Source organism: Cottoperca gobio, chromosome 11 (assembly GCF_900634415.1).
Source record: "Cottoperca gobio chromosome 11, fCotGob3.1, whole genome shotgun sequence".
NCBI lineage: Eukaryota > Metazoa > Chordata > Actinopteri > Perciformes > Bovichtidae > Cottoperca > Cottoperca gobio.
This window is the reverse complement of record NC_041365.1, coordinates 17,481,384-17,495,527: the sequence shown is the minus strand read 5'-3', so window position 1 is coordinate 17,495,527 and position 14,144 is coordinate 17,481,384. Positions and strand designations below refer to the sequence as shown.

The window sequence follows — 14,144 nt, the reverse complement described above, 5'->3', positions numbered from 1 at the left end:
TGCTGTCACGCGTTCCACCCACTATTAGTTGCTTTTCATTTGGTTTTACCGTGTCAGTGATTCTCTTATCATTTCAGATCCTGGTTCATCCTCACTGCCTGCAATCAACTTATTCCCCTCACCTGGTTTCCACAGCACCATCTCCTCACCTGCTTCTCATTCCCTCATTAGTTCTCTCAGAGGATATATACCAGGTCTCTCCCTCTTGTTCCCTGCCAGATTGTCTTGTGTTTTCCTGCCAAGCCCTCCAGCGATCGTCTAGTTTACCAGTTTAGTTTTCCTGACCTGCCCGTTTGACCCTGCTGCCTGTTTCTGCACTCCGATTCTTCTGCCTGCTCCTTACTGGATTTGTTTGCTTTTTGGACTGATTTACCGGTATTTGACCCTGCCTGGATTACTGAGTAAACTGAACTATATTGTATTCTGCGTCGTGCTTTTGGGTTCAGGTGTGTCTGTTCCAGCGAACCTTACAGATGCAGATTGTATTTACATTTGTGTGATGCATGTCTTTTTGATAATGAATGGAGAAACGCAGACACGAAGCAGCAATAAAAAGGAGCTGTAAAGCCTGCAGTAATTGTGCGGTAATGGACAATCCACTGCTTTTACAGGCCCATCATAGTTCTGTGTAAATAATGTGCTTCCATTTTGTTTGTGTGGCCTGCTCTTTCCAGGTTACATGGTGGGAGAGGATGTTGTGTGGCTTCAGATTACGTCTGTCTGTGACTTATTACAAATAAAAAGAAAAAAGACAGATGTCAAATGCTGAACAGATTGCAAAGCCTCCTGGAGCAATATTGTGCAGCAGTGACCAATTAATGGGTTTCCTGTCTTTCCAGTAAAGTGCTGAATGACGTTCTATAAAAGACTTCGAGACAGGATACATGTGTGTGTGTATTCTCACTCTGAGGACCAAGACAAACAAACAGAGGGAAGAAGGATTAAAAGTCTAAAGCAGCTAAATGAATTCATTAGCTAACTAATTAATTTCACAGGAAGTTAAGAAACAAGCCAGATATAACGCACATGCAAAGCTTTGTCAGGGAATGAACTGTTCGTGCAGGTGAAGGGGGATTTCTTTCTCTGAAGAATAAAAAGGTGAAGCATTTTTCATCCAGAGCCAACAGTTTTCTAACTCTACCTCTGTCCTACTGAAACTGTACACACAGTTGTGAACAGCACTAACATGTATTTGTAGCCGTTTGCTAGCGTAGGAATGAGTTCTAAAAACTGCAAATGAGTCGGTATCGTTGCACTTCCCGTTCCCTGGTCTTGAAGTCGGTGGGTTTTTTGGTTAGATGCCAGAAATAAGGTCGTTGGTTAAAACACCTTGAGATTTTCAATTTTTGTTCTACAATGTAAAATAGGTCAGTAAATACCCCACAATTTTTAAGTATTTACAAGCTTTTTACTCCTGACGACAGAATTTACGCTGCAAAAATCATAAGTGTTCATTTGGGTGGATTATCTTGCTGAACAAAACGTGCAACATGGGCACCTCGGGAGCTCTGCTGCTGACAGAACAGCTGTTTCTGGATGGATGCTGTACGGAAGGAACCTTCATTAGTATGTATTCATAGGTTTCTAATAGGATTTTTTTGGGATGTCTGAGAATAGATGCCGTATTTTTGGTTTATACATTCTGGATATAGAGTACGTTTACATGCAGGGATTGCAAAGTTTCTGTAAAACAGGAAAGTCTGCCAGTCGAAAGAATAATGACATTATTGTACTTTTATTTTGTCTCGACTTGTTGTATGGCATGATGGCTGCAGCTGTCATGTTTGATGATTTGCTGTTACTTCACATTTTAAAATGCATCTTTGTATTTATTTATGTCCTTACATATTTTCCCAATTTATTACTTTCCTCTTTTAATTAGATTCAGTTTTTACATATACGTATTTTACATATACATGTCATGTTTTACATTTACTTTATTTATCCTTGTCTTATCCCTTCTGGGTCTCCCCAGGGATGTTTACCTCCTCACTGAAGCTCTCATTACCTTTTGTTCAGCAGGACAAGTTAGGCTTTACTAATGGCCCTGTGACGGGCCAACGCACACAGGCTGCTCACACACGTCTATATTGGTCTCATGCCAAGTGATGGCACGCGATTCATCTACATTTAAGGCTCAACTTCCTCAGTTTATTTGGTGGTATCAGCAACAGTTTACACAATTGAAGGTCATCTATAAATATCTTGTTGAATTTTTCCATTGTAGACTAAACCTTTCAATGACGCCAGCAGGTATTACCCGTATGTTTACTTTGACTTTACATGTCATTACTGACTATTTTCGTACAAATATGTACAGAAGCAATTATCCACGAACATAATGACTCAAACACACAGAAGCAAACCCAGTAAAACCTGCACACAGCTAATGTTAAAGAAAGTACAAATAAAATAAAGACAATGAGGCATACGATATTAAATAGGTTTAAGATACACCTTGTGGCATTATAATAATGTCAAGGATTCTGACTCTAAATGCAGAATTTATGACAAAAAATGAAATGTTTATATTTTTAGCCACGTGTCTCTTGGAATGGCAGTGTCAGTTGTTCCATCACTTTAACTAGCAGAATTCAACTTTTGATAAATCCTAATAATAAGCACCGGGCTGACATGTTTGATTCTGAGTAAAATATCTCAACAATATTGGACACATTTCCATGAAAAGAAGTTTGTTTACCAGGGTTCAGGTTCAAAGGTTTGAGTGGTAATTATAAACCCACCATGTAAAACCTTTACTTAATGCTACTATAAATGAGCACATGAGTTTTTAAATTGTCCACTGGAGGAAAATGTATTTACTTATATGTTTAGAATTTAGTACTCGTTATGAATACAGCATCCTTTTATTTTCATTCTTCTTTCTTTCTTTCTCCTTTGACAGACTCAAAGCAAGTGTTCCCTCCAGACTGCTGTCAGAGTGAAAGCGTGAAAGACGATACCGCAAGGAGCACAAATCACCCACATTTCTATTTGTTTCTTGGGAACAAACAATTGTCATAAATACATGTAAGTAAAACAACAAACATTTGTTTGTCTTAAAAAAACTAAAATGTTGCCATGTTACCAGTGCCTATATATATATATATATATATATATATATATATACCTCTGAGGCATCTTTGGAAAACATGTTGTGACATCTCTCAGAGTTGCACAAGGGTTTCCTGTTACAGAACAGTTCTCTTTATGTAACCACTCCAGGACAGTTGGCCAAAGGTTTAGCATCATCACGGCTGGTCCATATGGAGAAAAATAAATATCCCTATATTTTTTATGAAATACCTATTTTGATGATATTCGTTTTTGTTTGAAATAAAATGAGGCAAATCCCAATTGGGGAAAGTGTTGTGGGACATTCTGAGCACTACCACTAGGAGTCGCCAAAGACGGATATTTTCAAATCCTACACATACAGTAGGGGCTTTATATTTTCAACAATAAATGAGAATATCATCCAAATTGACAATTTAAAAACATCAAAACTAATTTGAGCGGCAGCTTGAATACACTATACAAAATTTGAAAGCATGAAGATCCCAATTTCACATTTTAGTGTGATTTGCTTATTTTTTTTCACAAATACAAAATTAAAACACCACAGAGAAAATGCCAGATTATACAATACACACATTACAAAATAACTTCTCATTTCAATAAAGTATGAATGTACATAAGACAATATTGATGTATATTGTACTAGTTGTAATAGTACTGTAAATCATGATCATAATATTAATAAAAAGAATAGGAATAAGTAAATTATTATTTGGGACAAATGAAAACGTTGTATACAGCACATAGAGCAGTAGCCTACAATCAGAGGTTTATAGTCGAGGAATCCTTCATGGCTGACGAATACATTTACGTAATAAACTATAATCCTAAAAGCCCTTCTGGAAAGTCTACTTCAAATAATTTGTTGACTCTTTCTAAATGTCAAGTCATGAATCATGATGTAGGTGTTTTTACTTGATCAATATTATTTTTTTGCGCGTCAGAGTTACTAATAAATAGAGCAGGGGAGGTAGTGAGAGCACCATCCTCCCGCTGCATCCTGCAACACTCGACATATTTACCATGGTAGGTGGAGAGAGGGAGTGCAGGAGGCACAGATTTTCTACAGGCAACATTTTACTTATTTTTATTCAATGTGACCTACCTCCTCAGTTTACTGAGAAATGTGCGGGCTATATAATACTTATGTAGTAGGCTGTTTTATATTTCTTTTAATTAAGAGACTTTCAGACATGATCGAAAAAATTATCTGACATGGGGAATTCATAACAACAAGGTGTTTTTTAAAACTGGTGGAAATTGGCGAAAAGAAATGACATATTTCCAGAATTTTCATTAATTTAGAAAAGTAGATAATAATAATAATAATAATAATAATAATAATAATAATAATAATAATAATAATAATAATAATAATAATAATAATAATTGGTTCGATGTATCTGTTCCAGGTGTGACAACAGTTCGCTTGTCCTTGTATTCCTTGTTTTTTCCTTACATGTTCCTGTATTTCTCCATGTTTCCTTGTGGCTCCTCATATAACACCGGTATCCTCCTTACTTCCAGACGTTGGTTTCACTCTTCCCGTTGATCGTGTTTGCAATGGGCGCCGTGGGGATGGACGGCGTCGCCGAGCAGATCCGGACCTTCACATACACCGACCCGGTCAGCGGCAGCTCGGTGGAGTGCGACCGCTGCCCGCCCGGGACCTACCTGCGCGCACGCTGCACGTCTACGGCTAAGAGCGTGTGTGTCCCCTGTCCGTCAGGCTCTTTCACGGAGCTGTGGAACTCAATCGCAAAGTGCCTGCGCTGCGGGGTGTGCGGCCATTACGAGGTGGTGAGGACAGCATGCTCCGCAGACAGCGACCTCCAGTGCGAGTGTAATCAGGGATACTACTACAAGAAGAGCAGCGGCATGTGCCACCGCCACAGGCAGTGTCCTTCCGGTCAAGAAGTGCTGACCAAAGGTAGGCAGCTGGTACTAATAACGCTTTTAAGTTTCAAAAGACTGACCTTGGACATTGAGACATGTCAGAACAACACATTTTTACATTTTGTTACCGTATAGTAACTAATTCAAACCCTAATTTGACTCAAGTACCAACAATGCATTGCGGGACTGGTTCAGTGTATTCGCTGCATACTGTCACAACTATAATTGCTGCTCCAATTTTATTAAAAAAATTAGTTCTACCAAAAATATTTTTTTAATATAGTTGAACACTTGCTTTTAAATCTGTTTATTTAATAATAATATTCAAGTCTAATAAGTTGTTACAGTAAGTTGTCCCTAAACACTATGAAAATACACCAAAATATACATGTTTCCTTTAAATTATCACAATCTCAATTTTCAGCAATCCGTTTGCAGTTGACTTAAATATGTTCCATATCTTTTTGCACTTTATCCAATATTTGTATCCTGTTCAATAAATGTGGACCGTGTTTGGCCCTCGACGTAGTCCCAGTTTTTAATGTTGGCCCTCTCTGTGATTGAGTTTGACCCCCCCTCGGTCTACAGCTTGCTCTGTGCAGTTTCTCCTCTGCTCAGTTTCGCAAAGGGCGGGGCTCTGCCCCCTACGCACACACGTGTGAGCACACCTTAACCTACAGCGAGAGACAGGGCGGAGGAGGAGATGGGAGAACTAAAAACAAATCCGCTGCTAAATGTTTTACTTTAAAATAACACAATATAATTATTTAATACCTGTTAATCATGTTAAAAAATGTCAGTTAAAAATTGTCTGCGAGCCATATTGCGTTATCGAAAGAGCCATATATGGCTCGCGAGCCATAGATTCCCGACCCCTGCTCTAATTATTTAAATTTCACAGCAACAAACATCTGTGGAATGATGCCCATTTATGCAACAGCACTTTGTTTTTGTTGGTGTTTGACACATTGAGGAAAGTAATATGTTTCTGTTGTTCTGTTGCTGTTTTTGATCAATTCCATTAATATATACATGCCATTTGTATTTCTGAAGTGCATTTAATCTTTTGGATGTAAAGAAAGACTCGGTACAGCATGAATAATCTTATTATATTTTCATCAGGACAACACATGTGGTTCTCATCTTGTATCTAAAACTTCCACATGTCTCCTCCAGGTGGAGCGGATGAGGACACAACGTGCCACAGTTGTCCCATCGGCACATACTCAGACACTGCCTCGGCTCACCAGAACTGCACGCAACACAAACGTTGTGATGCTCCAGAACTACAGCTGGTGCTGAAGGGTTCCACCTGGCACGACAGCGTGTGCAAGAAGAGGGAAGAGCTTGAATCAAGAGGTAAGATCACCAGTTCATAAAGTTCATACAAGAAAAGGGAAAGAAGACCTATTGTTGGTTACATCAGTGGTTTTTCTTTTTAATTTTTATCCCACAGATCCATCACTGTTATGAATTATTCACGTTTAGCTTTTGTCAACAAAAGTTACATTATCGTCTTGTGCTAATGCAGTGGGGACAGATTCCAAAGCTGTTTTCAAAGACCCTGTGACATCCAAGATCTAAAAGTCAGCTGCCTGTTGATTGTACTCAAAAAAGCTTTGTTGCAAATAATTGTAAATGACTTCCACATGTGGCCATTATTAAATCTGTAGATGGTGGTTCTGTTGAGCAAAGGACTTGTTACTGTCTTGTTTTCAGGCTGATGTTTTCCATGTTTCCTTATCATTTTCTGATTTGATTATCTTCTTTATTTCTTGCAGACGGAGGAGACTACCTCAAAGAAATCCTTCCAGCTTTCTTTGTTCACCAGAAAATGTGCATTAGGCGTCTGCGTCAAATCGTGCACAAGCTCCGGTCTGAGGATGGCAAAAAACAAAGAAGTTCAGGACTTAACCTTTCAGCTCTTCATGTACAGATCAACACTTGGGTTGCTTCTGCCACAGCCAATCAGATTCGGCAGCTTCCGGCGATATTGACAAAAACAGGAGCGAATAGCGCTGGTGAGAGACTACTGAACAAGCTGAAGAAAATCGACTCAAATCTGAGTCAAATATCGCTGGATGCTTTGGGGACCAAGGTGGATGTTATTGTAATGTCTGAGTAGGTTTTTTTTTTCATGTAGTTCAAAATTGCTGCCCTATTCAAGATGCACTGACAATACAGGCTTTAGTACTTTTTGCATTAGTTAAAGGAGAATACCGGTCAATTAGAGGAATAGTTCATTTACTTCTGCATCGAGCTGATTTCCGTTACACATTTTTCAGTGCATTTCAGTTCTTTGGTTTTTCTTCTTTAAAATTGACCAAACAATCCAAACTTGATTGTATCATCTACCTGGAAATGACCTACTGTCCTGTTAAACCACATGTTTTACAATCAAAATGAACGTTATAATAAATTATGTAAGGCAACATGTTTGACTTCATTTAAAGTTAGGGGATTGACAGGAATGTTATGTAATCTAATCTAATATAATGCAGATATAATAGGGGGGGGGGGGGGGGGGGCTGTTCACTCTTTAAATATTGTAGTTTCCTCATAGATTCACTGATTTAAGTGCATTCATAAGATCATTTATGCACCTTTTGGTATCTAATTGTACTGTCAATTTGCTGCAAAGATACTACTGTATGTTGCACCCCACTGTACTCCAAAACACACATTTCTGCCTTTTTCTTTCTGGGGATGGAAGCAGAGAAAGAACCTCAGCATATCTACCTCTTTCTTATGTCTGCAGTTAAACACTGATGTGATGCCTGTCCTGCTAATACCTAAGTTCTTACATGTTTTGTTACAGCTCAATGCGTTAACTTAATTTATTTAGCTATTTATAAAAACCAGGTAAGTTGCATCCTAAGAGGGACGGGGTGGAGGAGCTCTTGCGTTTGCCATTCATGATTTATATACATAAATATGAGTAGAATTGCATGCAAGTGAAGCTGGATCATGTGTGTTTACTTTATATGATTCTCAAATAAAGTTTATCAGAAGCAATCAATGGTTATCTGTTTTTATTATGTATAATTTATTATGAATCTTATCATAGGAAACAGATACAAATCAGATCAAGTCAGGTTTGTTGGACTTAATTCATTAATCTGGCTTAAATCCCTGTGTTATGCATAATAATAATAATAATAATAATAATAAGCTTTATTTGTATAGCACCTTTCATACAAGAATAGCAGCCCAAGTGCTTCACAGCAAAACATAACAATAATCACAGTGTTGATGTAAATGAGTCTAAAGTACCATTAGAAAAATAGCAGAATTAAAATAGTATAAAATAACATTGGAGTATTATGTCTAGTTTCCCTATCTGTGCCGTACTTAACGACCCTACTTCCGGGAAATCACATTCATTACACCATTCTTGTAAATGTTTTAAACTATCAGAGTCATATTTTGAAAGCATGAGATCAACAATGGGCCCCTGTGGCCCTTCAACTGGTTTACTCCCTTCGGTTAAAGCCAGTTTTTCTCCAATACACATTTATTTGAGAAACTTCCTCTTTTTCCCCGTAGTAACACAGTCTATTTGATCTCAAGTTTTTCAAAAATACACACTCTGAAATTCATCTCAGTTACCTTTACACCTTTACCTTTCAAAGTCAATTCTAAAAGTTACTGGAAGCCAGTGAAGAGCGGCTAACACTGGACTGACGTGGTCTCTCCTCTTGGTTCTAGTCAGCAGCCTCGCTGCAGCGTTTTGGATGAGCTGAAGTCTCTCTGTTGTTTTTTTTGGGAGGCCGGTAAAGAGTGTATTACAGTAATGGAGTCGGCTTGAGATAAAAGCATGGATTAGTTTTTCAGCATCCTTTTGATTTATATATTGTCTGATTTTAGCTATATTTCTAAGGTGGAAGAATGATGTTTTTGTCACCTTGTTTATATGGGATTTTATAGGATAATAGGAGTTTCTATTCCAAAAGTGAGTCCTTTTGAATGGTAGAAAACCCCTATAATACAGGAATACATAATTATTATTTTTGTTGCCACATAACTGGAGGGATTTTTTTCTCAGTTATCAATTCAAAGCTCTTACATTTTTAAAGTTTCATTTAATTTCCACCATAAATAATACTGCTGATTCAATATTTTAGACGACAGAACAAAAAACATAACATCATGATAAAAAAAACATAAACACATGAGGGCATCAGGATGAAGATATGTGATGACCATGTAAAGTTGTTTGGGATGCTATTTCCAGGAACTTAAAACTGTTCACTTGCTACCTCAGCTCCATTGATGTAGACAGGTGTGTATGTCTTCTCCTTTTTTCTAAAATCAGCAATCAGTTCCAGTTTTGCTGATGTTGATGTCGAGGGCTGCTGGGGTTGATGTTTTCAGTTAAACATGCAAAACAGACATAATTGTCTTGAGACTCAGCTCAACTTGAGCTATTTCTGAATACTGCTGCTAAAGCCCAAAGAAGGACAAATAAAAGTGAGTACATCACACCAATGCTCAAATCTCATTGAATAAAGGTTAAATTACTAATTTGCTAATTTGTTAAATTGCTAATCTACAAATCATTCAATGATTTAGGACCAAAACAAATATAACATCTCAGTCTCTCATCTGGTAGTGAGCTGTGTGTCCTAGAGTCCAAACTAAAAACATGGAGCAGTAGCATTTAGTAACAAACTTCTAGATATAAAAAATAACACACCCTGATTTAATCCCTTTTCACATATACACTGCAACCCTGAAATTGTGTAGACATTATCCAGTGGAGCTGTACATGAAATGTCTGAATCATTCAGACCAGACATCGGACTTTACCGTGCCAGCTACCTAGTACTAAGTCTGTGTGATGTGGCAGACAAATTCAAGGAACAGCAAGAGACTCATGTGTTAATGACGGTGTCCGCGTCATGTAGTGCCTCCTGCACGCTCTACTCAGGCGCCATCTCTCGCCTAAACCAAACAAAAGTATTTCCAGAAAGTGAGAACGCTTCTGACACCAACAATCTTCTGTTGTGTGCCACATGTGTGAAAGGGAAACTCCAGTTATATGAGAAAACAGTTTAGGTTTACCTTCAAAACTAGAATAAAAAAATATGTATGTTCTGCTCTGCCTTTGACTGCATGTAAAGCAGTCTTGATCATCCTCCTTACATGTATATTTGTTTTTATATTGTATCTTTTTAATAGGTTTTATAATGTTTTTTTATACTTTTAATTTGTTTTTCAATGTTTTTGCTATATTCCCTGATTAATGTTTTAAATGCATTATGTAAAGCACTTTCAGTGGCCTTATTTATGGCATGTGATGAATATCTATTACTTTTGGGATGTCATGCAGACAGAATTAAAACAATTAGGAATATTACTTCTATATTACAAGTGTATTGCTCAGGACCCAAGGAAACACAGTTGTCACAGAGCGTGTTTGGACCCAAATGCAGCACACAGTAAACCAGGAACAGAGCAGGGCGGAAATCAGTCCAGAAGGAAGTGTCGGAAAGTCTGGCATGAGTCACAGTACGATCTGTCAAAGAGTGGGTGAGCAGGAGAGGCTTAAATACTTAAAGATAAGATGCAGCTGGAGCCCAGGTGAGCTGGTGGTGGAGGTGGAGTAAGGGGAACAATACAGAGATGCAGCAGGTAAGAAGGGAAACAGACCGTGACAGCAGTATCGAGTGTGAAGTTGTTTTTTGTATGTACGGTTCTCAAAAAAGTTGCAAGCAGCATTACCACAGGCATGTTTTTCACAGGCCCTGCTAGTATTAAATAACTAATAAACATCACATGTCTGTGACTGAGGTCCCTCTCTGAATGCTGTAAGGCAGGGGTCACCAATCTTTTTGATACAGAGAGCTACTTCGAGGGTACTGAATAATACGAAGGGCTACTTGTTTGATACAAACTTCCTGAATAACATAGTTGCATGGTTCACCTTTAATGATAATATTATAATTAATAATAATAATCATAATACATATTCATATATGTGAAGAGACTGTCTGATCACATGTTAATGTTAATTACTCCTCACAATAATTACTAACAATGATTCATGGTAGGAAACAGATATTTAAACATGCAACATTATTTATTTATGTTCTCAATCTATTTCAACATTTGAAAGTCAGAGTTATCACATCTGATATTTTTGTAAATATCTTTATTGACAGTTTTGTATGAATGAGCACATTTGTAGCATTTTGTTCAACATCACACCAGTTGTATTTTAGTACAAAGTATCACTTCTGTAACATTTTATAGGAAATCATTAACTGTCACATCTTCAAATCATATCCTCCAAACACTAACTTTGTAACATCAGAGAGAGAGGAGATCACATCGGAACCTTTCTTCTGGTCTTTGAACAGTGTTTTCAATAACCATCATTGCACCTTTCAAGAACTCTCCGTACCCGCACCTAGCGCCCCATCGTAGGGAAATGGAGATTTAGCTTGCGCAGGGTCAGAGTTCATATATACATAAAATATTTTTGTTTTTTCTATTCTATATTCAATATTGTCATTTTAAAATAAAGAATAATGCAAGTGTTATTGATTTTTTTTTTTTAAACAGCAAGACAATTAAATACATATTTTAGACGGAGCTCCATGGTGACTAGTGTTATTTTTAGAACATGCCCTGCGGATGACTCACATAGTTCCTGCGTTGGCTGCTGTAAGGTAACAAGCTGATGAGCCTGCATTAAGCAACTTCTTGTTTCATCTGGCCTTTAAGCCCGGCAGTTGGCTAACTTTCTTAAAGAGCACTATTATGGAATGAGGGGGTTTAAGGCCACATGTTGGAGAAAAAACAAGTAACGGTAAAGTTTTACAGTAAAAGGAGAGCTATAATATCTGATTTTAAACTTATTCAAATAGATCCTTTTTTCATCTAAGATAAAAAATGTTGTCAAGCAGAATATACATTATTGTTAATATACAAAAAATGTGTCTTGTGTCACTGTAAGAAAAACTTACTACTGAATGGGGGACCATTGCTTTTTATTCATTAATAAATATTTCATGTTTACATTCTTTCAATTACTGTGACAGAGGGCTATCAATAGAAGTGAACATAAAGTTTGCAGTGGAGTTGGCTTTGCTAGATGAATCTTACTTATGTTTCTTATGTATCTTTTCTAAATGCTTGATATTGTCCTCATGATCAACAATTGCAGTCCAGGGGACGCATCATATTTCCCCTGATAATGCAACATTGTAAACAACACAAATCTGTGTTGAAATTGGCAGGAGTAGAGCTAGTTTGCGTTAGCTGTTAGCTGTTAGCTGTTAGCTGTTAGCTGTTAGCTGCCTTATCATGATGTTTAAATGTAATCTTGTAAAATGTAGTTTTTGGCTAGTTGTTTGAAGGAAATATTTTCAAAGCATTATAAAATAGATATTAGAGAGGGAATTATGACCTGATAAACTTCTTAACAAAAAACAGTATTTAAACGTAATAAAGGAGTGTATGTTGAAAAACATGGAATTTATTGTTTAGTTTTTTACCGTGGTATTGAATTAGTATCGAGAATTGTGAAAGTTTAAGTAATGTAAAAAGACATCATACAAACCGTTGTATGAGGATGCCCATCCATGCATTGCTTTCATTGCTGGCATTGCTGATCTACACACTCCATTGTTTATTTGAGTTAATAAATAACTCTTGTTTTAAGTGAAACCTTTTGTGTGTTTAATATCAGATTATTTCTCTTGACTTTACAATAATCAGCTTGAAGGGGATTTTATTGTGGAGTAGACAAAATATGTGTTACAAGATCAAGGTCAAAAGTCAATGTGAACTTGTGGGAGAAATGTCGTTTTTGTGATTTGCTAATACATTTTGTTACGTCATTGGAGACCTTTAGTCTCCCATGTTGGTATCAATGACATTTTAAAGGATTTCTTGCTAAAAGGAACTTGTGTAGGTTGGTCAGAAATAATTGTCCTCCACTTCTCTATAGTTTGATGATCATATGAGAGCCGTGGGAGTATTTGAACTCTCTACTATAAAGGTTTTGTGACCTTTCACACTACGTTCCTCATAATGTCCAGCAGAATTTCTAAAAAATAAATATATCATTACTCAGTATATTATTTATTGGTGACCCCTTGGCAACCCCTTCAAAGTCTCTCAGGACCCAGACTCTGAAAACCAATGTTAACCACAACCTCAGAGACTGGAGTTTTATGTATTTTCCCAGGTCTGCATGGGATGGACAAGGCCCTGAACATTTTGATGAACATGTTTCAGGTCAGTAACTGCTGACAGAAGCAAAAATAAAAATACAGAACACAGAAACTCTTACAGATAAAAATGTTGAGATAGTAACATCAACAATGATAAACAACAAAACTAAAATGGAAGAACGCAGCTGTGGACCAACGACCCTGGGAGAGTTCAATTTATCAGGTTATTTACACATATTCAGCAAACACAACAGCTTCCTGTATTCCACCAACAGCAAGAAAGGGAAAGTTTTGTACCGGGAAATATCATCAGCTGAGGGGGAATCAACCTACTTCCATTACCAACCACCAACTTCACAGGTATCATAGTTATTGTGCACACAGCAGCTGTGCACACACCACGTGGGTAGTAAACTGGTCAGCTATTTTTATACAATTTTAATTCTGCTATTTTATATTATTTTAATTCTGCAATTTTATCTTCTATTTTATATTATTTTATCTGCTATTTTATACTATTTTAATTCTGCTATTTTTATAATGGTACTTCAGACTCATTTACATCTACACTGTGATTATTGTACTGTAAATGCTCTTATTCTGTCTAATATTGTACTAATTGTTATGTTTTTGATGTGAAGCACTTTGGGCTGCAATTCTTGTATGAAAGGTGCTATACAAATAAAGCTTATTATTATTATTATTATTATTATTATTATTATTATTATTATTATTATTATTATTATTATTATTATTATTATTATTACCTTTGTTTCTTCATGCCAGTAAATAGTATAGCTGCCAGCTTGCATGACTCGGGAAAATTATGTTGGTTTGATTCACAATGACAGAGCAGTTTCTGCCTTTTGAGGTGAGTCACATGTCAAATGTCAAATGATTTAAGACTTTGAGGATCAGTCCAGTGTTAGCCGCTCTACACTGGCTTCCAGTAACTTTTAGAATTGACTATAAGGTCCTCCTTCTTGT

At 36.9% G+C, this 14,144-nt stretch overlaps 1 protein-coding gene across 4 annotated transcripts; it reads left to right on the top strand.

Moving 5' to 3' along the window:
• The first annotated feature begins 323 nt into the window (after positions 1-323).
• On the top strand, positions 324-7,406 carry LOC115015822 (tumor necrosis factor receptor superfamily member 6B-like). Of its 4 annotated transcripts, XM_029443408.1 has the most exons (5): positions 324-375; positions 2,906-3,030; positions 4,606-5,008; positions 6,151-6,333; positions 6,756-7,406. In XM_029443408.1, the coding sequence occupies exons 3-5, from the start codon at positions 4,642-4,644 to the stop codon at positions 7,097-7,099; spliced, it is 894 nt and encodes a 297-aa protein (XP_029299268.1). In that variant the 5' UTR covers positions 324-375; positions 2,906-3,030; positions 4,606-4,641; the 3' UTR covers positions 7,100-7,406. The 4 variants fall into 4 exon arrangements, with proteins under 4 accessions (XP_029299268.1, XP_029299267.1, XP_029299266.1 ...); XM_029443407.1 differs by lacking the exon at positions 324-375 and having other exon boundaries at positions 2,899-3,030; XM_029443406.1 differs by lacking the exons at positions 324-375; positions 2,906-3,030 and adding an exon at positions 3,942-4,104.
• Positions 7,407-14,144: the final 6,738 nt, after the last annotated feature.

What these genes read in the sequence shown, in the direction of transcription:
- LOC115015822 (XM_029443406.1), top strand. An exon ending in TCAAGAAGTGCTGACCAAAG is followed by an intron (nt 5,009 to 6,150) that starts GTAGGCAGCTGG and finishes TGTCTCCTCCAG; the next exon opens with GTGGAGCGGATGAGGACACA. An exon ending in GGAAGAGCTTGAATCAAGAG is followed by an intron (nt 6,334 to 6,755) that starts GTAAGATCACCA and finishes TATTTCTTGCAG; the next exon opens with ACGGAGGAGACTACCTCAAA.